The following is a 19,334-nucleotide window of genomic DNA, read 5'->3' as shown; positions in this document are numbered from 1 at the left end:
AGAAAGGAGATTAATTAGCCTGGTTTAACACTTCTCCATATTTCAAAAATATGTGAGAAAAAATTTGTAAGAAAATTATGAATCATCAGGTGATTTATCTTTTTATTGCACAAAGATCTAAATGTTTCTAAAAATATCTGAATCAGCAAAAGGGACAAAATGTTGAAGGCTTCAGGTCTCTGAAAACAGGAAAAAGGAAAGGTTAACGGCCTTCTGCATATCCACTTGTCTCTCTGGCCTGGCTGATATGCTATACTAAAGAGAACAGCAAGCCTGGAAGCTACGGGAAAGCTAAGAACTAGCACATCTACACACTATTTTTCTACATGACATCTGGACATCTTAACTTTTACATTTCCAACAACAAAATCTCTAACATTGTCATTATCACCAAGATGTGGTCATCTAAATTCCCTCTGTCATTGATTAGCACCATTAAGTGATAGGAACTAGACATAACATAAAAAGGTGAATCAACATGATAATCATCTTTTAGGAACCAAAGAGATTGGGGTAAACAGGAATTAAATCTTTTTCTAGAATCACACAGAAAGCAAGTGGCAGAACATGAAACAGACCCAGGAGCTTAGGACTTTGAGAGCTCTATACCACTGCTAACCAGATCCACACTTGGAAGGCTGTTGTGAGCAAATTATCCGTGTTCTATCAGTGTCAGACATGAGAGGTATTAATTTTTCACAATTCAGCTAATCACACTTGGTTATGCTTAAGTAGCATGCACACATTCAGATACCCTACACAAAGAAAAATGACCTAAAAATGATGTGCTGGGTTCCTTGCACCAATTTCCTGTTAAAGAGCTCTGAATGAGAAACACATCCAGGTTAGGTGTGGATAAGAAACAGATGAAGTGGCTGCACAACGCGGTCACCTACTGCTCCAGGACACAAGCAGTACCAGGTACAAAGCCCTCTCCCCAGCCACCGCAGTGCCACTGCGCTTCCTAGAGCGACCAGCCAGATCCTGGCCACCTCTTCTTTCCTGCACCCACCACAGCTGCAAGAGCTCTCTCAATACTTTTCCTTTCACTAACAGCTAAAGCTGTATCAAAGATTCCTTACAAAAGAAAGCTAAAAGCCTCACAAAAATTATAAGTACTGACAAATGCTAGTAACAGAAAAATCCACCTAGTTTATACATCGTTGAAGTACATGGCTAACAGACTGGTATTTATTACGTAACGCATTCTTGGCAACAAGAAATTCATTAATAGCGCACCATGCATGGAGTTCAAATGTTACACCCTCTCAAATCTGGCTGTGCAGTACAAAAGCCTCTGTGCTCTCAAACCTTTTATCAACTCTTACTGTCAAAGCTTAAACCAATGCAGTCACACATCGACCAACTAACACACCTTCCTGAACACCACAGACCTGCTGTTGTTCCTCAATTTTATGGCAATGCTGACTTCATGAACGTCATAAATGAGTGCTAATAACTGCCTTAAATAAAGTGACTTAAGTAAAAATATACACGCAGGCAAGCATGATGTAATCCTGTAGGTAGAAAGCCTGACGACCATGTTCTCACTGGCAGCTACCAGTGCAATTCTTGGACCTTCTGGGGCATCTTGGGCCTCTATCACACTGCTCCCAGCCTGTCAGAACCCCTAACATTCAGCCTGGTTGGCCGGATAAACTATTCTCAAATGAAGTCCTAGATTTAAAAAAAAGACAAAGACCCAACTTGTACAGAACAAGGTAAGTCATCACAGATATTTCCAACCCACATAAATACAGATTATTCCAGAAATGCTGTTTTACACTCCATACAGTAGTAATATCCTATAACTGAACCAGTTTAGTCACTAAAAAAGCTTCTATACCATCAGCTCTTTCAGAGTACTTTATTTCTTTTGTTACCTTTTCAAGAATAAGAGTTGCAGGCCTGTCTAAACAAGAGCCACACAGAAAAATTATTTTCTACCATATCCATGGAGTGGCAATAGAGACTACCTCAGTTTCAGCATTAGCAAATGAAAGGTTTTCCTCTGCTATTTATCTTCAACTAAATGAGGAGAAGCATCTTTCAAGAGAGTATAGCTGTGATTGCTCAGCTTACTCCTACCACTGAAAAATTCCCCTACTACCAAGTCCTTGAGTAATCGTTATCTACTTGTAATCATTGCTCACCCACTCACACTGTAAGAGTTGATTACCTGCCAACCCAACAGCAGGATTTATTCCCCCCCCAGCCTCTCCTCGGGTGATTAATTTACTTATTGTTGATTAGTAAACCATTTTCTTTCCTTTGCAACAGAGCTTAGGGAAGACATATGGAAGAATTGGACAAAGATAAATACATTAATTTTGTCATCTGAAATAGTCATTTATGAACACCCACAAGGAAAACTGAAATGCTTCATTTAAAAATTTCAGTGTTTATCACTAGCTGAAGTAACTTCATTATGAAGGAAGTTTGACAACTGCTTGATGATTCTTCTCTCAAAAACTGTTACTAAAAAAAATAGAACACTTCAGGCAAGAGTATAATGAAACAGTCTTTTTTAGCATCAGTACAGAAAGAAGAGCTTAAGGATCAGAAAGGATGTGGTAAAATACACTCTTCAAATCAGTATTCATGAAATATTTAAGACCCACAGCAATAAGCAAGGATTAAAGAACACGGCATGAGGTTATCCCAGGTCATCTTGTCCTGTCTGCTGGATGACACTGTTCCTGAAGATAAAAAAAGTGAAGACAAGGTCTTAACTCTGTTGATAAGAGCGGAAGACTCCTGCTTTTTCCCCACTCTTTTGATGCCTGCTAGCTGATGTCTGCAAGCAGTTGGTGCTAATTGCTGTAAGGGGCCTCAGACAAGAATGTGCCCAAGGACATAATTTTTGCAACTGTGATGGGTACATCCCGGGCAGGGCAGATAAACCAGCAGACACCTGTGAAAGCCAAAGATAAGAAAGCTGAGAAACTTTACAGACAGAGCAATGAGCCAAGACAAGATCGTATATGAAAGAAAGACTCAGAGTTCACGGAAGGGACACTAAGAAACACCTCTTCAACAACCACTAGGGACCTCCACAGACCCCCAAAAACCCCTGTGGAAGCCCCTCGGAGACCCTTCCACAAATTTTAGTATGCTTGCGCAATGTCTTAACACATGCACTAGATTCTCTGGAAATAGGTATGTACTTCTTGGAAATCACATAAATATTCATTTCTTTTATTGTATACAATACAATATACAAAACGCCCTTGTGTTTCGGCATGCACGTTAAGTGGAACGATCCCCCGTGCATCCAGCGCTGCAATAAAGAATGCCTGCCTTCTAAAACTTCAAACTAAGTCTTAGAGGGTTCTTTTGAGACCAACTTTACAGTAACACTTTCACCAACCAACCTGCAACACTAGGTACAATCATCTGCTAAGCTTAACTCTCAGAACAAACATGAATGACAGCAAGGAAGAGCCAGTGGCCTTTAATGATTAACTTCTGTAGTTAAGGCAAATAAGACCGACTGCAAATTTAGAAGCCAATAAGCACCCCTTTTTTGTAACAGACTGAAATAGATACCTCTGATGAAAAGAGTTGACCTGCGTTTTCCAGAGGAGTTCAGAACCTTAGTTTCTTCGTGCACTCAGATAAGATTATTTTAAAATACCAGGAAATAACCGTATCACAGAATGGTTGTGGTTGGAAGGGATGTCCTGAGATCATTTAGTCCATTAGCGTCAGCTAGAGCAGGTTGTCCAGGTCAGAGTCCAATTGGGTGTTGAATATCCCCACAGATGGGGACTCCACAAACAATCTGCTGCATTATTTGACCACCCTCACAGTAAATTCCAAGTAAGATACATTTCTTTTCACAAGCCTCTTTACAGAAAAATAACTGCCCCAAAATCTACATCTTCAAATGGTGACTGACAAACAGTCCAGAGTCAACTGAGGACTTTACTGATCCAAAACAAGAAGCTGCACTGAGATCCCAAATCCAATAAGCAAGGTTGCATGTCCTGATTATTCTTGAAACTCTATATAAAACTCTGCTTCCCACATTATCCCTGCATGCAAACTTCCGCACACATAAATACTTATGTCCAGAAAAAGATGCTTAATCAGTGTTCAAGAGCAAAGTCTTTTCATAACTAAACATGCGAAGGGAACCATGCAAGACACTACTAAAAATCCACAGTAGTGTCAACCTCCATACACATAATAAGCTACTGCTTCTCCTATGTAAGTAGCATCAAGGATGACTATTTCTAGCCACAGCCTGAAGTGCTTCATTTCTTGTGATTTGAGATCTTTGCTCACAAGGGGTTTATACCCAGCTATGTCGAGGCATTGAAAGGGTATATCATTTCAAAGTTATACTCAAAGATAACCAAGTTGAGCACTGAACTCATTTTTCTTGACAAAACTGTAGCAGTCAGCTCTTACCTGGGTCTAAACATGTAAATTTGCAGCACTCCTTAGGGTCTTTGCGATACTGCTGACACCCCTGGGGCCGTTCACACAAAGCAGCCACGCACATTTCAGGTTCACCGTTGTGACATGTGCAGCTCAAACAGGGATCATTCCCTTTTGGAGTGAAATAGTAGCCTTCATCAACAATGTTGTCTTTGATATCAACGCAGGTCTGGCCTAGAACAGAAAAGCACATCAATATCCAAGTGTCTGTGAGCCTGCCAGACAGGAGTCCAGTTTCTTCTGTTATATTAAGTGATTTGTAAACATAAGCAGACCATCAGTTAAAAGCCATGCCTTCACATTAAAGCAACTTTGAAAAGGGATCTCCAAGGAGTGGGGAAGATAGTGGATAGTCTGGAGGCACACAGGGATGATTTACTGCTCAAAGTTGACAAAGTGAGTTTTGAAGTATTTAATGGAATTGACACACTTTCAGGCACCCTCTCCAAGACATCGGAGAACAAGTGGCCTAAGAAGTTTAAGCTTCACTGTCAATGCCTGCTGCAGCTCCTTCCCTCACTCCTGGTACTTAGGAAAAGCTGGATCTTCTCTGGACCACACCTGAAGGACACTCTTAATAGGCAGGCCTAAAAAAAGGAACCCAGGCAATAGTACTTCCACTGCCCTAGCTGCATCTTGATCCCTGCCCAGTGGAGGAAGTTTAGGTGCCTTCTGTCCACTGTTCTTTCTTCCCACTGACCTAAAGGCAGGTACCAAAACCAGAGAGAGGGAACACAGACAGCACTAGGACCTGCCGGCTGAAGCAACTGCTCAGGGAGGGTGGCCTGTCCCCTCCACCCTACGCACAGGTCAGCTGAGAGGGTCCACATGAAAGTTCAGACTGGAAAAGACCTGAGGTCTCCAGCTCAAAGCAGGGTCAGCTATGACATCCCAACAGATTGCTCAGGGTTCTACCAAATCTGGTCATAAAAACCTCTGAGGATAGAGACTGCACAACCTCCCTGGGAGTCTGTTCCACTCTTGTCTACCCTCATGATTAAACAGTTTTCTCTGGCATCAATTCAAATCTCGTTTCAACTTAACGTCCCTTGACTCCTGCCACACACCACTGTAAAGCGCCTGCCTCCATCTTCTTGACAACCTCCTTGTTAAGTACTGGCAGGCTGCTCTCAGGTCCCCTGGAAGCCTTCCCTTCTCCAGGCTGAAGGAGCCCCATTCCCACTGCCTCACCTCAAAGGACAGGCCCACATCACCACCTTGCTGGCCCCCACTGAACTCGCCTCAATTTGTCAAGGTCTTGTCAACAGTTTTCATGCACTGCGAGACCCGAAACTGGACACAACTTTCTTCTGCTCAACTTATGCATCTGATACCCTCACCCTCTGGTTAACGTTTTGGCATAGCTATTGCCTTTCTTACAACATCATCCCAAAAAGATGACTGAAAAGGTCATCTTTTGATCATCATTTTGACTGAATGAACACATGTCCTTCAATATCAGATTCCAAGATTACATCTCAAGGTAGATAAGGCAATATCCTGTCTTCCTAATTTTCAGTATTTCAGGTGCAAAAGCAGGCAAAAAAGGGCTGAATTTTCCTCCTTTGCCATTCTGTAAGTCTTTTTCCTGCTTTAAAGAAAAAGCAAACTAGAAAAACTCCAAGAACTGCAGTAAAAGTTCAAGAACTTCTCCTTGCAAAGAAGCACCATTTATATCAGGTATCTTAAATATTACCTGAAAATACTGCCAATACCTCTGTTGGTATAAAGCCTTTTGGAACAAAGAAATGCAAGATACAGAATGAAAACCATTTTTTTCACTTTAAGCCAGTAGCTCCACTTTCTTTTTTCTCCCCCTAGTTCTAATAATTGGCTGGAAAGAATTTAATAGAATTTGCTATATTCAAAATAAACCAGAAATAACTGTTTCCTCATTTTCATGTGAAGTTAATAATTTAAGAGTGATATTTACTAATAAGGCACTTTTTTTTAACCTTTTTTCTTTTCAAGTATCTTTTAGGGCAGATATATCTGCTTAACAACCATTTTTTAGTGAAAACCTGCACTGTGGCTGACAACCACACATTATGATGTTCTTATTTAAGCCAAGCAGAAATTTAGAACACACACACACACACACTTTTTTTTTTTCTTAATTCGCTGGGCAAAAGGTAGAAAGGATAACTAACCAATTTCCCCATATTTGTTTTATGCATATTTAAACATGCAACACCATTAACACTGAACTAAAACCAACTTACTCCTTTTGCAGAGGAATGAAGATTTCTCATAGCAGTTTTCAGCATACCAGCTGTGTAAACCATGGTGCCGAAGGGTAGGAAAATGGAAACACTGAAGCTGGGCACAAAGAACGTTTTCATTTTCAGACATAGCCGTACCAAAGATAGGGTCAGGGGGTAAAAATACTTCTGAAGAGCCTAGAACAAGATGCATTGGTATAAGCAGCCTGCGGGTACGCAAAGCTTTAGAGAAGCTCTGTAATGTCACTCATTTCATGCACACCAACTCTGCTACAAGGCTACTGTCTTCTAGCTTTAGCTTCCATTAGCAACATTCCTCTAGGGGAAGGCAAACAGCAGGGAGGGAAGGGGTGACTCAGAGAGAAGAGGCTGCTGTTTTCAAAGTACTGGGTAATTTTGTCATTCTGCGCCAGTAGGAGTGATGTTCCGATATCTCTACAAGTGCTGCTTTTCAGAGTCCCATGGGGTTTGCCTGCCAATAGTTATGCACCCCTTCAAACAGCACTGAGGTTGGTCACACTTGCTACTAGCAGAGCAAGAACCCATACCAATCTTGTACCTGGCACTCCAAGCACTTACTAGTGCTTCCACAGACATGCAGACATCCATCCGTCCTGCGCAGCACATTGCAGAGCTGCTCCCCCACGTCTCATGCCGCTCATTCAGAGTGCAGAGCAGTGCTACGCAGAGAACAAGGCTGCAATGCCACTTCTGCTGCTGCAGTGGTGGTATGGATTATTTGGTCCTTCCAACTGACATGACTGTTAAGAGACTGTATTGAGATGGGTTCCAAACAGTGCAAGAGGTGTTGAGGGCATTTTATAACTTTTAAAATGTTGTTTCTCACCAGTGCCTTGCTTCACCATTAAATCTGCTGGTATGCAAAATTGCAGAGATTAATGGGAGACAGCAATTGTGAAAAACAGCCTATTTTATATGTTTTCAGAAGCCTACTTTCCAAATCTGTGTGCTTAAACATAGATTTTAACAGCTCTTGCAGTTAACAAATTACACTCTTCTCACATGATAATCCTTTCATCACTGTTAGGTTATGACGGTTTTGTTTATTTTTTTAAATGCAACTAGGTTCTGCTATCATTTTTTGAAGGCTTACCTGCCACACCTCCCAATAATGGATTAAAATTTCCAAGCTATAGGACTCTAAACCACTTTTCAAACAGATACTAGGAATTCAGAGTTTGCCTTACCACAAGTCAATGAAGCTTAAGTAAAGTTTTTCAGAAGCTACTGAATGCTACTATGTACTATGATGTACTTTATTTCATATAGATACCCGTTTATTACATAGAAAGCTTGCAAACAAAAGAATATATGGTATTGAGAAGGCTTAAATATATATAACACATCATATGAAATAAAACTTATGATAAGAACAGGTATGATTTTTCTATAATTTATGCCTCCTTGGTTGCAAACACTGTCAGCAGATGGCAGTGCAGTCAACTTTCCAAAGAGCAAAGAAAGGTCCTTTTAACGAGACTGTGTTGTTTTTTCTCCCTTGGGCTTCACAGAAGAAACCTACCTATATAAACAGTTTTGTCCAGACCAGAAATCCCCATTACGAGAAAAAGTTGGACTTTCCTCCCTCCCTTTCCCCTGCTATCCAAAGACATCTTTAGGTGCCTTACTGTAAGGAACTAACGAAAATGTTCCTGCCTTCACAAGAAGAAGCAGTTTCCTCTGAATATTCAGTTCACATAAATGACAAAAGAAATCAATATTTTGTGCATGGCAGCACAGTAAACAAGTACTGTCATTAGAAAGCTATGCAGGGTTCTACCACTTTTCATGTATCAAAGGAAGTATTTTTCAAGACCCAGCTGTTCAGCAAAATTCTGTTCATAATTATGTATCTGTACCTACTGGACAGTTTTCCTTCCAGATTTTCCATTACTGAAAATTGTACGTGAGAAGAAAACTATTCAGATTAGTTTTAAAACGCTACACTGGAATTCACAGGGCTGATGCTTAAAAATACCCCTTTGTTTTAAACTTTCCATTATGTAAACCAGTACAGCATTTAGACATTCACTTCTACACACAGGAGTTCATATAGTGACTTTAAGATTAACTAATCCCCCAACTGATTTAGTTAAAAATAAGAAGTATAAAAACATAACTTCGCATTTTCAGCATATGGAGCTGCTTGTTTTGCAACTGAAAGAGTTCAGCCAGTGATGCCCATCAGATTAATCTTCAGCTTTTCACATAAACAGCAATTTATTTCTGTGATTAGGCAAATTTTGTGTTGGTTTAAGTAAACTATATGAACTACTTTAAAATTTTAAAAATCTGGGTGATTCTGCAAAATTCAAGGGTTTTTTTTTAAAGTATATAAAAATCTACCAATTTTTAAAAAGCTAAAACCTCAAATATCCTACACTAGTCTGTGCAAATACTAGAATCAGGAATCAGCAGTTCATCTAGACATTCACCACAAAACCCAAGAAAATACAGAGTAGTTTCCTTCTTCTCAGCTTAATCGAGGGGAAAGCCCAAATAAACTGAGAAACACATTCTTTCCACAAGATATCAACGTGAAAAATGACATGTGTATCAAGTATTAAACTCTCCTGTTTTGATACTGTAAAGCAAAGCAGTTCCCCTATACTATTTCAACACTATCACTGAAAGTTGAGTTGTTCTTGCAAATAATATTCATGCTTTAAGACAGTTTCCATGAGCCATTGAACTAAGTAATAATTTGAGAGGCCTACCTTTATAAGCTACTTCCCAATGACCTTCTAGAGAGTGATTTCGATTGGTGATAACATACTGATATCCAACCCAGAACCTACAAAAAACATTAAGTTAGATTCTAAAGATACAAGCCAAAAACATACTAACAAATAAAAATAAATTACACAGAACCCTCCAATGTCTTTATACTTAAAAGCTAACTTTCAAAACATTCTGATGATTTTTTTTCCTTAACATTTCAGCCCGTATGTTGGCAATGTAGAGAGAGACACTACAGTCCAGGAATAGAGGAAAATACTTGACAGTATTTTCACTAAAAATACTATAGTATTTTAGTATAATACTATGTTTACAAATGATAACTCACCATGTCTTTTATTTCTGCCCCTAATAAGCACCTTATTCTGTTGTTATGGCAGCACTTCAGTATCTCAAACCCAGAAACCACACAAAAGCATCCAGAAGTCAAATATTTTATAAGCTTATACAACTTATGTCAGACTGTTCTGGATCAAACCATCTAACACTGCAGATATACCATTACTGAACCACTCTTGGTGATCTGTCATGGCAGTCCATGAGACAAAAACCCACAGGCAAAAAAAGGAATTATGTTTGTCGTGAACTAACAGAATGAAATATCTAAAGACACCAGAACATAGTTCCTGCAACTCAAAATGGCTTTATCTCGAACTTGTAGTCTTTGTTAGAGCTACTGGTACTTAGGGAAACAAAAACTCTGTTGAAAAACTTAAAGAATTATTTCTATACAGGGTGGTGTAGCAGTAAGTCATTGTAAAATCCATCTTTCCTGTTGCAGTCCAAGAATACTAGTACGTTGCTGAAACAGCCTGAAGATAGAAAGACTCTGTTGAATTGTAGACTATCTGTTAATGTTAATTGAAACATAAAATACAGATGGCCACTGCCAAACAGTCAACCAGCATGCTCATACTGGGTTATTAACCTGAAGCCAATTTTATCATTAGATTTTCTAAGCAAACTGAACTACCAGCGTTCGTATCGCACAGAAACCATTCTCGTGTAATATGAGATCTTTGTCCTTTCCCTCCTACTCACCTACGCTGGTCCTTCCTTACAAATGTTTTTTCTTCCAAGTCCCACTCCTGTGCCAAGATAAATCTTAGCTCCTGGTCTGCAGTGAAGGTGGCAAGGGATCCATTCACCCGCTGACATGTCTGCACAGCGTCCCAGTAGTTCTCCCCATTTAAATACACTCTATAACAGCTGGCTGTGCCCTCATAGTGGTGCCATCCTGTTGGGCACTTTCCTAGGAAACATGAAGAATAGAAGGGAAACCATTCCCCCCAAATTAGGATCTTCAAGATAATGCATCCTAATCAGTTTATGACAGTGTAATACATAATCACTTGGATGTGTACACAAACATCCTGTGTATACTTCACCTCACCAGGAGGAGATGGATGTATTACAGATCACAGAAGACTTACTTCACTACAGCTTTTGGTAAAGGAATTTTTTTTTTTAATATTTAAAAAGATGCAACCCCTAGTAATGTTTCATTGCACTGTGACAGCCTTTTAAGTCTTTAATTAAGACTGATGATCTGCTGTGGAAGATACTTCCCTGCACATCTTTATAAATCCAATCAGTTCGATCAATCCAAGCCAAAACAAGCAGCAAGAAGCAGGAAGAAAAAACCAGAGGTGGCAAATTTAATGATTCTGCCTTGCTATTAGGTGGTTAGCAATACATCCAACTTGGTATGAAGTTTTCAACCTACTTTTACAGTCTCAGTAGTATTCACATAATCCTGCTCCCATAGTCAATCACTAAAGACAATGGGGGTTCTGGAGCAGTTGTTTACTTTGGAAAAACATCTCTGCAAAATGGATTTTTAAGAAGGTGGTGATGGTGTGAACTGCTGTCTCTGCTTTCTCTCAATTAACTCAACTGAGGGAACATGCAACAAAAATCTTGAGGCATTTCTGCATGAAACAGGCCCACGGGCTTTTGACTGACATTCTTGGGGGTGATGGGTAACTAATAGAGAATCACAGAGACAGGCAGATGAAATTTAAAACAGACATGAAATATGATTTTAGCACCTGCATCTGCAGTATTAACTTTGCACAACACCTAAGAAAGGAACTTTAAATTTGTAAACTGGTCTATGTTCATTGCATGCAGTCACAGAGTTCCTGTTCTCAAGCCTCTTCATTCTCTTCAGAAACAGTGATCTTGATCACCAAATAATGATATACAAACTCAGACTTGAAGCCCTTTAAATATCTTTCCTTATTCTCCATTTATATGGGATTTTTTAAGATCTACTGTTCACATGACTAAGATGGGACAGAATACAGTATCAATGAGACTGCAGAGCATATTAGATATCGCAGTATCAATTTCTAAATTGCTTTATTGTCCTCTGTAAATTTTACTAACAAAATTTAGCTACTGGAAATCATGACAAATCAAAATACCTATTTTAATAATAACTTTTATCCAAAATAAAAATAAAAATCAATGAAGTGGTGAATTTTTACTTTTGCTAATCACTTGTCTTTTTCAGATCACCATAGTCCAAAGCAACCTTTCCCATACTGTCCTCCCACCATGTCCTCTTCCTAACCTGTCCCATCCCTCCCTCCAAGGCTAATCAGTGCTGTCTCATGTTCCCAAATCACTGGATGATCCCTGGAGCAAAGAGGGAACCAAGATAACAGGGAGAAGGCAGGGGAGACTTAGATGTTTTCAACCTTGAGAGGTTCAGAGGCAGCAGTCACTACATGCTGTGATCAGTGGAAAGGACACTTGTAGGACATTTACAATGCTCTAGATCAGGCTGGGACTAGAACGCTAACAGTGGCACTAGCAGTGCTGCAGGTGAGAGGATAGGATGACATTGAAATTATATTTTTGAAGATTCCTGACTGCCTGATGGGAGTAACAAGACCCACTCAGGTGTTACATACTTCCTTGACAGACTGTCTTCAGAGAGGTGAGGGAAAAATTTCCTGAAGTTCCCCACTCCCTAAAGAATATTTTTCCTATTAAAAATGATACAACACTCACAACAGAGATTAACTTAATTAACTAATAATAGTGCAAAGTCTCTAAGATCATCTTCAAAATTATGTCAGTCAAGACCAAACAATTTTGGTTTGCCTCCACTTTCCAGGGGATCAATCCTACATGCAAGCTCACATCAAGAGACAAGGGCTAGACTATCACCCCTGCTGCAGGCTGAAACCATCTCTTAAACCATGGACTTAAGTTTTCTGTAACTTCCATCAGTTATAACAGAAAATTGCAACTCTGGTCTCACAAAATCAGGATACTAGGGAAGTAGAATTCTTTGTATGTATTGTCCTGCTATATAAACTATGCAATACGACAGGACATACATAAAAGAAATGTACAAAAACCTCAAAAAGCACTGCACATGAACAAAATCTGGTCAAAAAGCTATGCAAGAGAAAAAAATCTATTAATTTCCCCTTTAAAAGAAATAGCCTAAATTGCTAAACTAATTAGCAGAAAGATGGCCCAAATTTCCCAGTCTGCAACTTACTACTAAATCGGACAGGCTGTGCCACATTGACAGTGTGAAAGCGGGTTGTCTCTCCTCCTCTCCCTCGATTGTGCCTGGAGTCCACATTCTCCTTCCCATGGTAAGTTCGCTGGTCCCCTGTCAAGCCTGGAGACCAGAAGGAATAGTCAGTCCCGGTGAAAGATGCAAGCAAAGACAGATTTCATTTTATTAAACTTTCTCTCCGTTTTAATCCAATACACATGAGATAAACAACACAGTCAGGTAAACAAAGATGGCAGATCCCTCCAATAACAGCTTGGCTATTTTACATGGTACATAACTGAAATCCTGCAATTGAACAGAACCAACAAGCCATTACATGAGTCTTGCAGAGTAAGCTAAATATTTTGGCAGATTCTCAACAGCCTGCAGTTGTATACAGGACTGGACGCTTGTCATTTCAATTGCTGCAGCAAATGCATCAGCCCCAGTGCATTTTATCTGTTCGTGTTTCAGAACTACCCACTCTCCAGCTGCTTTGTTTCTCAGTTGTGTGTTCAAGGATATAAGACAACTTCTCCAATACTTTTCCAACACATTCTCTGAGATCTAGGACAAAATTAAAACCAGGAAAGGAAACCTATCTTCAGCCAGAAGAACAAGGTTTTTCGTTCACTCTCAAGCTTCTAAAGGAAATGTTAGTTCATTATTTCTGAAACAAAAACACATACACACCCTCATCTCAGTGTCACGGCTTCTAACAGGCATACATGACAACTGGATTCAATAACTTAAGAAGAACACAGTGCAAGACATTATTCCAGAAAAGGGGCTGGGAGGCTTCACATGCCTACCAGGAGTAAATAAGGAACACACATTTCAGGTGGAGATGCTGCAGGATTGGCCATAGTCAGCAAAACTAGCAAGATCCTAAGTAGGAAGGCTGGCACGGTGGTGGGGAGAAACCTTTGAGGAAGATGGAGATGAGCACCAAGAAAGATTAATTTGGAAACGAGGGATTAACCTTAAAAAGAGGAAAATGAAGAACCCAAGAATGCAAGCATTAGAAATATCTACTAGCATGTTATTTAATACTACCAGATGTTATTAAAGGTAATAGAGTTTAACTAAAGAGCTATGCAGACATTAATTTCTATATAAAAAAATCAGCTTATTTTCCTTTAAAGCTGATTAGCTCTATTTAGCCTAGATAAACCAAATAAACCAGTCATCGTCCTAAATAAAGAGGAGCTACATAGTCTTCAACAGGCTTAATCACATTTATACGAAATATATTCAAGACTATGTCAATAAAACATTCCCCTTTCAGGCTATCTTTAAAAAGCACGAGGTCCACAGCAATTTCATGATAATTTAAACCCAGAGCTGGAGACTGTTTGGTGTATTACCTGGGGGGAAAGATCTCTAGAAGACCCACCACCAAACAATGCAGTCTGTGGAACAAATGTTAGCACCAACGAGCACAAAAATCACTACCTGGAGCCCAGTAACAGCAGAGTAGCTTTGCATTCATTGGCTCTAGCATACTGAGTTTGCCCTGGGTTAATGGGATAATCAAGGGATATTTAATTATCATGTTATCCCAGGAACTGCATGTCTACAGAGATCACCCATTAAGAAATGGCTATGCATAATACTCTCAAATGCCCTTACAGAAATAAAGTAGTAATTCTACTGTTGAATGTTAGAATACACTAGTTATCACAGGCAAGAAGTTAGCACCAAGAAATGCAGTTAGCATACATTTCAAAGGACACAAAATGGTAAAATAATTTGACAGTGAAGATCACTGATTTTTTTTTTTTTTTACTTTAAAGGCCAATCTACTTTTAGTTTTAGAATTTGACTGTTCTTAATCCTAATGGTTCAGTAGCAATATTTACACTGATTTTCACAGCAATGCTGAGACACTAAAAAAGCAAATCTTTAATTATAGTAAGGCTTTAAAGATAGCGCTAACTAATATAGAATGCTTTATCAGAGATGAACTGAGCTCAGCATGGGAAGCTCTATTTTCCTATGGCATTAAATGGTAACAGCTAAACCCAAAGAACCAGTAAGAACCAAATGCATGAAGAATTAGTTCCCTTTCAGAAGTAAGAGCAGATGCAACACCATATGGCTGACCCTCCACGACTAAACAGAACGCCCACGAGGACTTAACAATTTACCTCCCCCCAGAATAAAACAGAAGTTCACAGGTTTTAAGATGTGAGGTTAAGAAAGGGTTACTTGGGCTAACATCTTAAATTGACAGAATTTATGCCAGATGCCTTGAAAAATAGCTACACAGATCCCACACAAAGTGAGTTCAATCAGTCCTCACCCAGGAAGCAGGACACTCATTCCTTCCTCAGCATCTGCCCATGTCAGCAGTCTCACCGCTGAAACCAGGCAGGACTGAAGAGGCAGAAAGCAGCCACCACAAGTCACTTCTCCTTCAAGCCCAACACTGTCAGCTGCTTAATAAACTGGTGCTTCTTCAAATATTAAATTGCTTCTGTTTGACCTAAATTTTCAGTCTCAGAAAAGCAACAAGGACAAGTTTTTCCAGGGCAATAAAGAAAGAGATGCTAACAAGCCTCTAAGTCACTTGACTGCCATGAAAAGCTGTGGCAGATTCTGGTGGCAAAGAGGTAATTGGACTGGTTTTCTATTGTACATTTTCAATATTCTACAGAAGAATTTTCTATGTACTTTTCTGTTCCTCTTCCTTTATAAAAATATTTTTATCTTTAAAAATAAATCAATAGTGCCATAGACTAAGCTTTAATATAACAACCTAAGCCAGAAGATCACAACTTAACCATGTTTGAGTGTTTCAGAAAGAAAAAACATAATTTGTATTGCTTATGTGCATACTTAATATTCTGAAAGCTACCTAATCTTGAAAGATCAGCTATTTTCCAAAACCTTTATTCTTCTAAATACTACAACCATAAGCAATAACAGCAACAGTAGTATTTTTACTAGCCGAGACAGATAGTTCTGTTTCTTTTGACTTTGTACAATTATACCAGAAATGTAATTTGCTTGTTAGTTGGTGGGGAAAGGGAAAAAAGGGTTCAAGGAAAAATTAAGGAGACACAATTTTTTTCTCCCCTTGAATACTACAGCATGATGGACACAAGCATCCTCCAATCTGTTTCCAAATGGATCAAGTCATGATTAGTATTCACCCAGCTCCTTCCAATTTACAGTTGCTATCTAATTCACGCTAGCGTGATTACAGTCTAAGTATAGTGCTATACATCAACAAAGTTGTCCAACACTGCTGATTCTGTGACTATTTTCAGTTGTTTAAAACCACAAGCTACCAATTCAGAATGGAAGTTTGCCATGCTGGATGGCTCCTACTACATTTTATATTGGTAAACTTTTCCAGATCTGAATCAAAACAGGTCAACAATAGTTCAGAACAAAAAATTAAGAGATTGGAAGGGGAAGAAGTTTTGCCTACATTTCTAACTATCTTCTAGTTGAACAAGCACCTCCAATCCAGCCTGCAAACACAGCCCTGCTAACTCACAGAAAAAGCTTTGTGCAATGCATACAAGTTTTGCTGTTCCTGTTGAGGACATGAAAAAAAATGGAGGGGGCAAATGCAGTCAAGTTTGAGTCTGAAAGAAATATGAGCTTGCCCATTATTCACAGAGGCTGGAAGGAATTTGGTTATATTGTCCATACTGTTCCGTGTACATCCATGGAGATTACTCTGCAGCATTTATCCACAGGATCTCAGCAACACTTTCTTTGCACATGGTGTCTCGTTAGGGAAAGCCAAGCACACAAGCAGAGTAGAAAGCTCCTTTTTCGTCCCCCTCAGTGCCTCCATCGTTCAGACCAACTAAAATGAAGCAAACAGCCAAGTAGTGCAATATGGAACGTGAGCTGAGGAGCTGAGACCACACAAAAGTGAGAGCTGGCACCAGCTGAGATGGGAACAGGCTAGAACATACACGTGTCGAGCAGCACTGCATGGGGGAACAAACATGACGCCAAATGGAAAACTGTGTTTGGAGGAGCTAGAAGAGAAACTGCAATCTGCCACACATGCCGAAGTCTGCTTTGCACCAAAAAGAGGGCAGGCAGAGAGAAGACATTGACTGTAATATAAGAGGCCCTTGTAGGGTCAGGGTGAATACTGGATTCTGGGGCGTTGAACTAGTTTCCAGAGTTACTGTGTCACAGATGACAAGTCACTCAAGCCAAACCCTTCACAAGGATGGATGTACTCTGTCAAATTACGTCAAAGTTAAACTGTTTGTGAAGGCAACCAGCTCTTGTCATACCTTATTTGTTCCAAGATTTGAGTTGCTCCTGTTTAAAAGCAGATTCTCAAAACTTACATAAAAAGCTGCCCTGTGTCCTAAGCTTCAAATTTTCTGTCCACCATAGCACCTACTAAAAGCTTGGAAAGCTTTTAATTTCACTTGGTAATTTGAGAGGTGAGAGAACTTCAGGATTAAGTCCAATTTTGTGCCTAAAGATTTGGAAATACAGTTCAGAAGTCCCCAGAGAGGAGTGATTCTTCTCAGATCAAGCAGCTCCACGCTTTGCATTATCAATTGGATTATGCTAGGAAATAGATGCCAAGCAAGAACAGCATCCTGCTGTGCTGAGCACTATTCAAAGTAAGAGACTGACAGTAAAGAGCTTATAATTTGAACACCATAAAGTAGGGTAAAAAGGATGCATCATACAGGAATTCAACAAGGGCTCAGAAGAGGTGTGGAAATGATCAGAGGTTTTTATCATTATTATCTAGCTTTAAAAAAGGACATGTACTAAAAGGTACACGAATATTAACAGTCACTTCAACCAAACACAGTATCCCTGGCAAAACAAAAGACAAAGCTGTTTATGATCACTGCAAAACAGTGTGTTGCAGCTGCTGCTTTTTCAGTTACTGACCATACCTTCAGCTGGCTCCACAAAGGAGACTTTCAGACTCAAAGATGATATAGTGCATACGCGCTGGGGCAAGTGACCTCCAAGTCTGCACGTTTCTTCCCCATACAGTATCTGGGGAAGTCCTTAAGAACAGTATACAAGGTGACATTGCACAAGATCAGCATTTACAGTTAGCTTCCTAGCAAGATTGTTTCTGTATGAAGTTAGGCTTCCAATCTCAACATAAAAACGTGTAAAGTCAGACTGTTTGCCACAGAACCACAGAGCAGCTCATACTAGTGCTAGCCACTGCTTGCAACTGCTGCCCCAGACAACCAGCTCTCCAGTGCTGATTGTGGCCTCAGGCTCAGGGGAAGGAAAAAAAACCCTAATAATTCAGCTTGCTGAAACTTTCCACTGTTCTTGTTTCTGACCAAGCAGGTCTAGAAAATAGTACTGAGAAATACCTTATAAAGGAAGAATGTGGCATTAGGCAAGGGTGTGCGCTACAGGGTAAGTTGAATGTTTTCAAATTCAGATGCTGGAAGAAGCCCAAGGACAGCTGATGACACAATCTGATCACTTATTACTGGGAAGAGTTCAAGTTTATTAAAAAAAAAAATAAATAAATGAAATAAACAGAATGATCATCAATATAATTGCAAGCTGAAAAACTGGTATGTATAGGATTTATGAAAGGCACTGAAATTTAAGACATTGGTTCTCTGTTCATATGTAACACAAACAAACACTGATCCTATAGCATAGGAATAAAACACAGGTAAAAAGCCAGAACTGTAGTAAACCCCACCCCACTCGTACTGCTGGAAAAGAGTTTCAACTGGAAGGCCTGCAAAGAAGGTAGGATATTTGGAGAAGCGGATCTTATATTCTGGTAGAAGCAAAGCTGGAAATCCAGTGAGCACTGAAAGGCAAACTGCAGAGCCCTTCCTTCTTATGGGGTTAAATACAGAACTTTTATAAACGTGGAAAAGTTATGTTACTATTTTGATTACTTGTATAGAGATATAAGAGGAAGTGAGTAGAAATAATAAATTCCCATTTTTAAAAGTCCCTGGTTAAGATTTTAATGCCTGTTTCTACTATTTCACAGAATACACCACTTTGGGATAAACTATTTTTAGGATCAATTACTGTTGATATGGAACAGTATACAAATTTCACAAGTCTCCACTGCTTAAGTAGAAAAGAGTTGCTGGTACACGCTACATAAACTCTCCCAGCAATTTTCCGTATGGTCACAACAGCAAGCAGCCACGAGTTTTAGTCTACTGGAGAGATGAACTGAGGGTAATCGCTGCTGCAGATTCCACTAACATTTCCATGCCTAGTGGGAAGTGCAGGGGGAATAGCACTTTATACATCACAAGTTTGGGACTGAAAGGATTTCCATGTTATAAAGGAAAATGGTCATTCTGAGAAGGGACAGTAAGAGTAAAACCAGCTATGATGACTATCTTCAGAGAAATATATGGTCTAGCAAAAATAGG

General features: G+C 39.5%; 1 protein-coding gene across 4 annotated transcripts in view; it reads right to left on the bottom strand.

The window, feature by feature from the left end:
• Positions 1–19,334, bottom strand: part of DGCR2 (DiGeorge syndrome critical region gene 2) — a 50,358-nt gene that overhangs the window by 7,036 nt on the left and 23,988 nt on the right. For 2 of the 4 annotated variants that reach the window (XM_074844670.1, XM_074844672.1), the window contains 5 exons: positions 12,949–13,074; positions 10,470–10,689; positions 9,407–9,483; positions 6,669–6,845; positions 4,417–4,620 (listed from right to left, as the gene is read on the bottom strand). In XM_074844670.1, the coding sequence (XP_074700771.1) occupies positions 4,417–4,620; positions 6,669–6,845; positions 9,407–9,483; positions 10,470–10,689; positions 12,949–13,074 (804 nt within the window). The remainder of the gene's footprint in view (positions 1–4,416; positions 4,621–6,668; positions 6,846–9,406; positions 9,484–10,469; positions 10,690–12,948; positions 13,075–19,334) is intronic. The other 2 variants (XM_074844671.1, XM_074844673.1) reach the window with 1 other exon arrangement.

The sequence above is a fragment of the Strix aluco genome, chromosome 18 (genome assembly GCF_031877795.1).
Source record: "Strix aluco isolate bStrAlu1 chromosome 18, bStrAlu1.hap1, whole genome shotgun sequence".
Taxonomy (NCBI): Eukaryota; Metazoa; Chordata; class Aves; order Strigiformes; family Strigidae; genus Strix; species Strix aluco.
Note: the sequence above shows the minus strand (reverse complement) of the source record. Positions and strands in the feature narration are given on the sequence as shown.